The sequence below is a fragment of the Corvus kubaryi genome, unplaced genomic scaffold, assembly GCF_017639235.1.
Source record: "Corvus kubaryi isolate FWS band 111438036 unplaced genomic scaffold, C.kubaryi_AGA036_p1.0 37334, whole genome shotgun sequence".
NCBI classification, from domain to species: Eukaryota; Metazoa; Chordata; class Aves; order Passeriformes; family Corvidae; genus Corvus; species Corvus kubaryi.
In genome coordinates this window covers 23,537,953-23,550,206 of record NW_024581108.1, presented here as the reverse complement: position 1 = coordinate 23,550,206, position 12,254 = coordinate 23,537,953, and the positions used below count along the sequence as shown (strand labels likewise).

General features: G+C 41.8%; 1 protein-coding gene across 13 annotated transcripts in view; it reads right to left on the bottom strand.

The window, feature by feature from the left end:
- NFIA (nuclear factor I A) overlaps window positions 1–12,254 on the bottom strand; it is a 344,509-nt gene that overhangs the window by 48,599 nt on the left and 283,656 nt on the right. For 6 of the 13 annotated variants that reach the window (XM_042030839.1, XM_042030837.1, XM_042030838.1 and 3 more), the window contains 2 exons: window positions 7,728–7,814; window positions 6,620–6,658 (listed from right to left, as the gene is read on the bottom strand). The exons of 4 other annotated variants lie outside the window; for them this stretch is intronic. In XM_042030839.1, the coding sequence (XP_041886773.1) occupies window positions 6,620–6,658; window positions 7,728–7,814 (126 nt within the window). The remainder of the gene's footprint in view (window positions 1–6,619; window positions 6,659–7,727; window positions 7,815–12,254) is intronic. 3 more of the 13 variants (XM_042030841.1, XM_042030842.1, XM_042030847.1) reach the window with 1 other exon arrangement.

Genomic DNA, 12,254 nt, shown 5'->3' with positions numbered 1-12,254 from the left:
CTGGGGATGGAGACACCAAAGGAGTGTCAACCCCAGCCCTAAGTGCAAAATATCATGGGCAGGCCAAGCGACTTCTATGGACAGGGAAGGCCACGGTAAAATTTGCCAGCATGGGAGCTGCTCCAAGAGCACGGCTGCGCAGCCCATGAGCAGGGATCCAAGTGGGACAGGAGTTACCTGAGCCCCTGGGGTGGTGACAGAGGTCAGGGAAGGAGTGAGATCTCAACTCTATGGCTCAGCTGGCTCAGGAGCTCCCTGCTTGCCCTGGCTACAAACCCTCTTCAGGGTTATGGCGAAGATAATAAAGCTTCTAAAAAAATGAAACAGCTTTTCTTCTACCCCTGCGTTAAAAAAACCCCTGCAGGACTCATCTCTAAACCACAGCAGGGAGAAGGGGCAGAGGCAGTGGAATTTGGTTTAAAGCTGCAGCAGTTTCGTGTGATTGTGTCCAAACACTGGAACTTGAGGAGCTACAAAGAAGCTGATGAATGACCTTGAATGTGGCAATGCTGAGCAGTGTCATGTTCATACGGGGATGGGTTTTATAAGGTCGAGGTAGCGGCTTTCATGTGAAAATAGAGATTTTAATGTAACCCCATGCAGGGAAATTGAGCAGAAAAACAAACTGAAGCGCTGGTAATTGGTTGCTACTTTTGCTCTATTTGTTTGTTATCGTTCTGATTGCCATTATTATCACAAGTTTGGTTCATTTATTTATTTTTTTTCCAGGGTACTTTGAAATGTATTGGTTTGGAGCAGTCCAACTATACCATGTTTTTGTTTTGTTTGGGGTTTGTAATGACACATTTTATTTTGAGTGATCACATCCATCAGATCTCAAGAAAAAAATGGCTGCTTCCTAGTTCAGAAGAATATGCAAACAGGAGCTTAATTACATCACTTAATATTGACCAAGAGAAAGAAGAAGATGAGCTTGCCAGCTCATTTCCAAAGCATGTTTTGTCCTTTAAGAGGGGAGGGTATGACAGAAAGTTAGGCAGTGCAAAGCAATTAGCATCATTCACATTTTATGTTGCGCTAGCATGGTGCTCTAGCAGCAAAATTCAAACATTCTTTGAATGGGTTAATAAAAGAAGAAATACAGTCGGCATGCAAGAAAAAGGTTTCCAAGAACAAGCCAAAATATGTCCCATTCTTCTAAATTTATCACAGCCATGTCACATTATCCTTGAGACTGCCAGGAATGTCAATTTTTTTGCAATTTAAAAAAAATATCTCATTTAGCACCATATGTTTGGTTAATGTGCCTGATATATCCTGCGTATTCTTTAGTCCATCCATTTCTAATACTCACTTTCTCTCTTTTTTTTCCTCCCCTTGCTAAGCCATATGTTACAATGCTGGTCATTCTATCGAAGCTCTGGTCGGGAGCTGAGAGCAAGGGAACTCTGGTTTAATCACCCAGAAAAACTTTGAATTCTACAAGTCTCACTTGGGTGAGCAGTCTCAGCACTTGAGTTAGTTGTAGGTGCCTGGTGCCTATGAAAATCAGGCCACCTCTGAGGCGGCACAGTGGATATTAACTATGAGGAAGGAACTAAAGGTAGACGGCTAAATATTGAATTAGGTGTTTAATTTTTGGCACCCACGTTTGAGACCCTTGGCTAGTTTTAAGGGTCTTCTGCTCCGTACCTAATGAGTTTTAACACATTTAGTGGCCCCCAGTCCGCAGGGTCCCTCCTGTGCTGCTCAGGGATGCAGGAAATTAAAAAGTTAAGGCTGAAGGTAGCTCGGGCAGAGCTGGGGATGCATCCTGGGAGGATGCTGCTGCCTTGCACGGCTTTCCTCAGCATTGGTCCTGGGAGCCAGCGATTACTGGGGACCACTGCACTGAAGACCAGATTTCAGCACTTCACAGGACCCCAAGGAAGGGGCAGTGCCAGCTCTAAGGACACCTCTGAGTCCCTGCTCTCCTCTCTCTGCTCTCTGGTGCAGGGCAGCAACAAATTACAATATCCCCCAGCCCGTCTCAGCTGCGCTGGCCGGTGAATAGGGAATGGAGCCAAGGATCCTCCCCGTTCCCTGCCTCTTTCTATCCATCTGCTCCGAGCAAGGAATAAACAAGAACAGCCAGAACACAACGGCTGGGTAGCCCAGGTGGGGGTTAAAAGTGTTCCTTACTATTTTGTGGATAGGACTCTTGTCCAAATCACAGTCACACCTGGCACTTTTAGGGAACACAGCTTTCAGAATCCAGGTCTGAGTCTCCTCTGAATGTTATTTAGAGTGTGAGAGAGGAAAATCAGACTTTGTCTATTTTCATCTTATGGCAGCTTTTAACTACAGAATAAATGGAGAAGTTAATTGCTAAATAAAAGAAGAAAATAAAGGGATTTGTGGCATAAAACGCAGATGGAAGCCTGAGTGGGTGTGTTACTTTAACTTACTGTACTTGTGTTCATGTGGTTCTGTATGTATGCCAAACATATATGGTCTGAGCCTGCTCCCATTAACATAAATCTGCTTTTTTCACTGGACAGAGGGAACCTGATCAAAGACCATGATGGTGCTAAATGGAACAAGAGGTGTATACTTTTGTATTTTTTTCCAAATGGAAATATTAATTTGACATTGGTTTTTCAGTTGAGAAGAATTTTAATTGCAGTACACAATAAGCAGAAAATTCAGACAACAATAATCTTGAAACTGTTAGCAGCATTATATTTCTATCAAGGAATTTGTGTGCCTTTTCAACATTAGAGCTTTCTGAATTTTCATTAATTTGGCATTTCCCTGAACACACAAGTTATTTTGTTCATTCCACATCATGCATCACACCCTTCTGCTCAATGCATAATGCAAGCGCAAATGGGATCCTCGTCCTTGGGAGAGACTCTGGTTACTGGAGCCATTGGATGTTGAAGTCCCGCAGAAAGACTTTCCAAAACTCTGCACTTCGCAAACCTCCAGCCCAAGTTTAATCAGTGAGTGCACAGGAAAACTTCGTGTTCCTCATCTTCTAAGGGGCACTGGAGCATTGTGATGGGTTTAATTCCTCTACCTCCTTATGTTTGCCAGTACTAGAAATGCACCACATAAGAGTCTTCCTTGAGTACAGCTAAAGGTCTTCAAATGTTCATGTATGAGGCTGATATATATTTAAATGGACCAGAAAATGATGCGTGAGAATTGAATGCACAGATCCTTCCCAGAACAAACAAATATCTGCGAACCTCTTTTCCATGTACCTACCACGTGCCTTACTGAAAAATCAGGGTTAACTTCGATGGAGTGAACAGAGTCACAGCAAGAGGAGAACAATCCCCCTTCTCTGCAAGTCTACACCTGTATATCCATCCAATTTCACTTGATTAATTACTGACATTATTCTACCTGCACACATCTCACACAACAACTCCATCTCTCGTTAGCTACATTGGTAGACCAGCTCATATTCATCTCCAAAGACCTTTGGATAATTATCCTGATATTCCCAGTAGCTCTCTGCCACTAGACTCTTGATGGAGAATTCATAACAAAAGCTATGAATGAAACATGGTCTGGATCCTCCTTCCCAAGGCACACTAGGAAAAGGAACCACGGAAGCTCAGGTATTACCAGGTGGACCATGAACTCGACAACATGCAGAACCAACAGATGATGCAGAAAAACAAGTCGGCTGTTGAAGAAAAAAACTGATATATGGGAAGCATTTTTTCAAGGAATTTTCATCCTCATGTGTGAATTATTCCAGCAATTCCACTGAAATCAGTATCAACAGAAATGCTGATCAGCTGCTATTTTTTTTTTTCCTCCTGGGGAATTCCTAATTTCAAGCTTCTAGAAATGTTGACGGCTACGCTCCTGCCAGTCATAGTAAGTCTGTTCTATTTAGTGCTGAGCAAACTTTGTCATCAGCCGAGATACGATCACACTGACTGCCATCCATCAGTTTACTGTATTAATTGCTCCAGTATACACAAAATACAACACAGATGGAAATTCACTCATCCTAATGAAGTGCTCTTTAGTTTCTACGTTCTGAATGGGTACTGGCTCCCCTGGTTGCAGCCGGAGTTACCATGATCACTGATTAACTACCTGCCAGCGGAGCACCTCGCTTCACAAGGCTAAATCCAGCTCAATAAACAGTGATTTTACAGAAGAAAAACGAAAGCTCCCCCTCTATCCACTTATCAAACTGCTGCATATGCATCACCAACACACACATCCAGTCTCCTCAGAACTCGACATCTGACAGATCATCAGGAAAACAGAGCTAATCTATCCATACCCATCAACATCGTATCATAGGTGACTGCCAGATACTTAAGAAGCCATCCAAAAGAAATGTCACAACTCTTTTTCAAGACACTACAAAAGAAATGTTCCAAATAAAATAAAGCAAATGCACGTACAAGTAAATGAGCCAAAGAACTTAATAAAAAGAGATTGATTAAAATGAGGACCAGAATGTTCAAAAAAGACTGAGAGAGAGAGGTGCCAAAGGCGCATTAAATGGATTCAATGGCTTTAGGTTTTAAATGCTTTTGGACTCCTCAGCAATTTTTAGCCAAAAATGATAATTCAAGTTAGAATCAAAATTCTGATGTCACTTAGGGAAAAAGAAGGTTGAAACTTCTCCTTTGCAAATGAGCACTGATCCATTTATGAAGGAGAAATACCAGTTTGTAGTGATGGACAACCTTACCTACAGAATTTTAAAGCCGAGCACTACAACATTCACAATTATTTTAAAATCCTACCCATGAAAGTCTGCCTAAATTGTTTGGTACAACGTTCTCATAGAGTGTATTACCTTGTCTGTGTCTGTGTTTACAGCATCATCTGGATTGTTTTAGATCACTTAAGTTAGGCTTCATTCCTGCTCTGCCACCCAAGCAGTTCTTTCAATAACTAATAAACTAGTACTCAACATCTTACCAATTTCTTCAAAACATAATTTCATGAGTTATATATTTAAAAACTTTAATGAGAAAAGGAATAAACAGCAGGATAACAGTTCAATTTTCCCTTTGAGTTAATGTCAGCTTCGGCATCATTTTCCATTGTATAAATATATATTGCAAGAAGAAAAAAAAAATTTCTAATGACGTCTTTAGACATCTTGTCTAAAATTCATGACTACATTTGTTTCATTTCAAATGCTACTTGAGAGTTTTTCAGCACACTTGGCAGATTAGATATAGCAGCAGGGACAAACTGCAGCCATCCATAGGAGAATATACCTTTATGTGGGTGCTTTGGGGATGGAACATCTATAGCTGCAAGGCAAAAAATGCCATCATAAATTTGGATGGCATTTACAAAGCCCTCTAAAAAGTCTTTGCATATGATTATAGCTGAGGTATGATATTTTTGCAAGTAAAAGACCCAGAATAGATTTATGTTTCAACTATATCTTCCTGAGATGCATATGGATCCTAAATTGCAAGTGATACTAAAGGGAATTTTAGTAACTGAAGAGGATGGAGTCAAATTTTTTGGGTTTTATTTATTTAATTTTCTGAAAAATCATTTGCTCGTTATTTGCATGTCATCAAACCATCATTGGCTACCCAGGCTATATGTAACAATGATGGCTGCTAAACACCCCAGGCATGAGATGGAGATGGGTAAATATGCAGATTTTCTCGACTTGTGACCTCAGTTACTGCATGTGATATTTTCAAATGACTTTCATGATGACAAGACTAAGTTTGGTGCTAATATTGGTTTTGAAGATTTAATCGGTGTACACTGCCACTGAACATGTGTTTTAATTAATAAAAGAGCTGTGGCCAGGATTGAAAATAGCCCAGGTGATTTACCACGGACTGTAAAGCCACCTGATTTCTGCACAATTTGAGGTGAAGAGTTTATAGGTTATTCCAAAGGAAGAAAGAGTTGCAAAGTGAACTCGTGTGCATTGTACCAAGGGATTTATAATTTGGCAGGTCGAGAGTGTACTCATGGAACTGTTATGTTTTGCTATCCAGTGGTTCTTTGTGTTTCCACCCTCTGACTGCCCGGGTGTGACAGTCACGGGACCGAACTCTCCGTAACACCAGAAACAATTTGTAGCTGACCTACAGCTGCTGTGCTCCTTCCTGGGAATGCCCATTTCCAGCTGCACACTGGAATGCCACTGGGCACCTGCCACCAGCAGCTCCCAGGCAGAGAGACTGAAACCACTTCCCCACAGGTGGTATCAGACAGGTGAGATCAGCCTCCCTTCTCTGCATTCCCAGTGGCTACAGGATCCCCTGAGGAAAGGCAGAGCACGGCAGCTTGGCTTTGGCATCGTTTCCAGAGGAGCCTGGATGGCCCTGCTGCCTGCAGGTCTGCTCCTGGGAGCTGCCCAGCCCCTCTGTCACCCACTGAACAGGTGAAAACACACCTGACAGAGAGGCAGAGGGCTCCCAGGGGAAATCTCCCTGCAAATTCCACGAAAAGAGGCACGGCAAGGGCAAAGGTGACATGTGAGTGCTCCCTCCAGCGCTGGCACTCTGGCAAAGTGCTTGGCACGAGCTCTGTCCTTACTAGACACCGGAGAATCCACACAAGAGGGGACACCTGGGACATCCCCCCCAACCAACACAAAAAGTCTGTGCACCGAGAACAAGAGCATTGGCATTGTTTGAATAAGCACACCCACCATGAAGTGCTCCGCGGTGTTCGGGGTTTCTTAGATATCCTGATTTTATAAAAGAAAGTAAAAGAAGAAAAAAGAAACAAGGTGAGAGAGAACACTATCATATTTTGTAGCAAGCAGGATACTGTGTGAAATCTTGGCCCAGTGAAGTGATAAAGGGGAAGCTTTCAGTTTGCTTAAGGGAAAAGTTACGAGCAAATAGCGAAATTACCAAAATACCACATTGCAGAAAATGGGTGCATTTAGGTTCAATTAAGCTGTAAAAAGGAAAATGGCACTTTAGCTTACAAAAACCAAGGGACACAGGGAGCTATCAGAAGCAACTTTACAAGATTTGTGTGCGTGAGGATGCTGCTTCACTGGACCAAGAAAGCTACAGTATGGGATAGGATTTTTCTTTTATCAGACACTTTTGCTAGATAGCTTTGTCCAACCTCAGAAACTGCTGCTCTGGCATTATGAAATAATCCTACATAACTTGATCTCATGAGCTTAGGAACACAGAAAAATAGCCATGCCAAATCAGATTACAGGGATCCACCTAGTCCAGAATCCTCTCCCTGACAGTGGGAACTAATGGACGCCTAGAAAAGAGTAAAAGACCAGGGAAAGCATACAGTGATAATTCTCCAAAACACTCTCCCAATGATTTGTGATTCAAGGACTTCTAGGACAAAGTTTATATCATGGTATCGAAGCTGCTCGAATCCAAATGCACAGATTTACACCCCCCCCTCCTCCCCTTTTTTTTTTTTTTTGATTTCTACCCCCATGAGATTTCTACCAGTCACACAGAAAAGGTTTCACAGTTTGGTGCTGGCAAGTCCAGCATTCTTGCCACTAACTCAGAATGAGCTAACAGCTTTCAAGCCCAATGATGTTTTGTGTTTAAGAGCATCCAACACTTTTTCCTACGTAAAAAAAGTGACATGTGTGCTGAGGTGCTCTAAGTGTAAATACTTTGGGAGATTTGATTTTTAAAATCTTTCTTAAAAAAAAAAAAAAAAAGAAAAAAAAAGCAAGAATCTGGCTGTAAATTGATATTAACATTTTTCAGTATATGTGTAAAACACATGTTTCAGAAGAATAGAAGAGAGAAACTGTCACTCACTGGGAAGCTTTAGAGCTATCTGGCTCCCTGGGAAACTGCATGCAACTATTCTGGTGTCCAAGGGTTTGACCAGTGAGTTTCCTCTTCCTGCAAAGAATGAATGCAGAAGTAATAGAAAGTCTGAGGGGGAAGATTTTAGCAAATGGCTAAAGATAATCCTATTCTGCCCACTCCAGCAGGTAGGAAGCAGGTGGTGGTGGTGGAAGAAAAAGGGTGGGAGAGGAGAAACGCCTCTGTGTCCCTCCCAGCAGCTGGCACAGGGAAGGGCAGGAGGCTGCACTCGGAGAGACCCCAAGCCTGGCAGCTCGGCCCAGTGAAATCCCTTTGTGTGTGCAGCGATGCTGACAGGTCACCCCAGTCCCAGCACTGCCACACAATGTCAGCACGTTCTGCTCTGATTCTCCAGGGCCTGCCTGTGGCTCCCTTTTGGGACGGAGCACGGCTCGCCAGCACTCGGGGACTGACACTCAGCGCTCTGGGCTTCACTAACACAGAAATCCCATATTCCCAGACAGGAACACTGGCTTCTTCAGCATCCTGCTTAGTTTACTATCCACTTTTCAGGGGGTTTTTTAGAAAGTTTTAATTTTCTAGTCAAATCGGTGCCTATATGTGAATTTTTTTACTTCATTTATTAAAAGAATTGGTAAAAGCAGGGATCAAAAAAAAAAAAAAAGGCTTATCCTTACATTTTTGATGGCAAATTGACTTTGTAAGAGTCTACAGGCAGGAGTGATATATCAGGGAGTCCCTATAACTTTACTTAAAGCAAAAATTAGAAAGTGATCGAAAAGTTTTATAGAGGAGAGCAGAAACATAATTTTAAGCCTCTTAAAATTGCCTGAACTGTGAAATCAAGTAATGAACACTAGAAAAGGATCTGTCAGCTGGAATCAAAGCTTAGACTAGTCAGCATTTTCTTCCTAAACCTTATTATGGCAAAGATTTTTCATCTCTGCACTCTGTTCAGCCCAACAAATAAACCGACTTGACCTCCACCTGTTACCCGGTGAAGTTTGCTGTCATCTCTGACTAAACCCTTTTCTTTCCCTTCAAAGCCCTCGGCACCACTGAGAAGGTGGGAAGACACAGCTGTGCACTGACTCAAATTGATACCAGTTCATAACCAGACAGCGTTTCACAGTACAAATTACAAGCAACAGAGGAGAGAGGGGGAAAAAAAAAAAAAAGAAAAAAAAAAAGGGAGGAAAAAAAAATGTAGTGCCAATGAATTCTGGAAGGGGGCAACATTTTTCATCCATTTAACAATGAGATTTTCATAAAAAGAAGTTCTTTTTCTTTTTCTTTTATTTGTGTGTGATATTATGGACTAGCAGTTGAGGCAAGAAACATTTTGCTTATGCCATAACAATGAACCTGTGCTAACAGCACAGAGGAAGGACTGAAGAACATAATGGAAGCTATCTGTGTTGCTTTTGTATTTCACAAGTTGAATGCATTACACTGGTTCAAAGAGGTTCAGCTCCAACTGCATGTAGGTTTCTAGACTTAGGAACAAGTCGCAGCTATATAATGCAACACTGCTAAATAAAAAGAATTAAATATTATGGAACACAGAACAGCAGGAAATGTGTCATGAGGAAACCCGTGTAGCTGTTGCAGTCATTTCTTCAAACATATCATCGTGGCAAAACCGTGTGAGAAGCTTTCTAATACAAAGACATAGCAGAAAAAGCCATTTCATATAAAGTTGGACTTCTCTGGGTGATTAATGCTACGTTCAACAAAGGAGACAGTGTCTGTCTAATTACATTAAATGCTTATCTTCTAGGGATTGGCAGGGTGTTTCTGCTCAATGTCACTTTTCATGACAATGTAATGATAGATCCGTTTACTTACCAGTGCCATTAGCAAAAATTGTACTGTTTTCTCAACTGCCCTCATATCATGAAAATATTTGATTAACATACTGCAGCTTATCTAATACTCTAAGCAACATATTCTGCATAGTTTTCTCTCTATTAAAAGAACAAGATTACAGCTTGTAAAATTTTTATTGCACTCACACAGAAATAAATGAATAATCTGTGATAATAGTTCAAGTATCTTACTAGTTCACAGAACAGGTTTATTTGACTTAAAATATTAACTTGTACTTAAAATATTAAGATTTTGGGGGAAACAAGCAAATAAACAACTCTGAGGCACTACTTCCCATCCAGGCTTTAGCCATTACTTCCTTTTCATTTCAGCACATCTTTTGAAGCTTTTAATACCTTAGGGGAAAAAAAAAAAAAAGCTTTCATTCCTTTGCTGAAAAATAGATATGGCCATCTCCCAAGTCTTTAAAATTCACCAGATCGTGAACTGACTCTTCGGAGTCATGCTACTGTGCCAGCATCCAGCAAACAATAACCCTCTGGAAGAATGTACCCAGCCAAGGCAGTTTATATAGTAACAAGATAATTTCATAAACTTATATTGAAGAGCAAGGCTGTGATGTAACATTCTAGCAGTATATATCAGCTACCTGATATTTACTAACAAGGTTAAACTCCTATCTGTTTGTCTCAGCACTCTTCATAATTCACTTTTTAATGGATGGACAGGAAAAGTCAGCAGTGTATGGCACAGATCATTTTTGAAATAGGACAAGACAGCTTATGGCAGTAGCTGCTCCAAAACACCCTTCCTGTTCCCACACAATCACATCAAGCCTAGACTTTGCAACTACAGTGCTTCAAATCTACTCATAAATCCTTTAGGGGTGGGTTTCTATTTCCAAGTAAACCAGCAAATTTGAAAAACAAAGAATCCTGAGGAGAAAGTGTCACTGTCGACTGCTGTCAACTGGTACCACGTAGAGAGCATCAGTTCTCAGCTCGTTGGGATGGTATTCCTGGGCAGGAGAAGGCACATGGGGAGCTGCCTTCCTTCCATGAGGAGTTAGGACATCAACCCCATTTTGTTACAGCTCCTCACACTGCCGCGAAATGGCAGCAAGGACGCACCAAAAACGACTCGTACGAGGCATAAATCGACACAGCAATGCAGAATTAACCAAAACTGCCTTAAAATCCCTTGCAAGTGACTCTTGCAGCGAGAGGATGACACCACAGCCAACTGCCACATGCGACTCTCCAAATTAATAATGGATTTAGGATATTCATTCCCTGAGCTGCGAGGGTTCGGGGTGTGTCTGCAATTATCGAGATGTAAGTCTGACACACATTATCCTTCTATCAATGTCATTTCCCTTAGTAGCCAACAGATTATCAGCAGCTTTGTGATATTCCAGGTGTCAAAGAAGAATTAAAACCACAACAATTGCACAAACAAAGGGACAAAAGATGGGATACGTGTTTCTGAGCCCTGCATATCAATTTAATATGTGCAGCTGACAATGATGCAAATGTCCTCGGGAGAGAGGCAGCAAGATCCGTGCCCAAACATACACACACCACTGTCAGCAAGATGGCAGGGAACAGAAGCAGTAGGATTCCCAGCCCAGGACACATGCCTCAGCAGGCAGAGCAACCCAACGAAACAATCCTCTGGTTGGGGAGAATTTTGGAAGCACCTGATATGGAAAAGGGCCCTAAACAAGCCAGATGGTACTTTTAGCTGGCAGCAGAAAGTAGGAGACAGCCAAAAACATTACAGCATTTCCCCAAGAGGCCAGCAAATCGATTTTTAACCATTTTTTTTTAAAGTGACGCTATGAATATGAAAAATAATGTTTCGATGCCTTTTTAAATCACTAATTTTATGAATAATATGCTTAAGGAGGACACAACTGGAAGAGAGGAGAAAGCAATGGATTTTGACTTTCCCAGGGTGGCTGTATATTTGACATCAAGTTTCTATTCAGTCGCTACCACTGTTTACTCAGAATTAAGTGCCAGTTTTTGTTCAGGGTTTTCCACATAACATTAAAGAGAAAAATCCAGCAAAAGTGGAGAAATAGCACTGTAAAACCACAATAGCACAACAGTTCACAGGGCATGGGAGAAATGCACTTTGTAAGCCTGCTTTGTCCTCCTAAAACCTTTCTCCCCACCAAATTAATGGGTTTCGGGATGATCATTTTTTAACAGAGGACAAACAATTTCTTTAACACTTTTACAAGGTACCATTTGGCAGGGGATTTGCATAAGAAACACAGCTGTTTGGGAGAATCTTTTAATTTTTAAAACCTCCAAACAGACAGAATTTGCAATTCTGCCTGGATGACAGGGGTGTTTTCAGGGATCAATCTGATATCAGATGTCGAACCTTCCCTCTGGCAGCCAGAAGCAGCTCCTTGCAAAGCAGGTTTAGGCTACATGCAGCCGAGGGGTTTCCACTCAAGGATGGAGAACAGAGGTGGGTTGTAGGGGCTGAAAGGGCAGAGCGAGGCAGTGGAGTCATGAGCCAAGTGGGACTGAGCACCACCCTCTGACTCAAAGCTGCCCCTCACACGCAGGATTGGCCACGCCCCAAGGAAGAGTCAGGATGATGCTTTACTTCCACTTGCTGTTATTTTGGGTAAAAGTAAAAGCAAGCCCTAAGACAGGGTTAAATCTG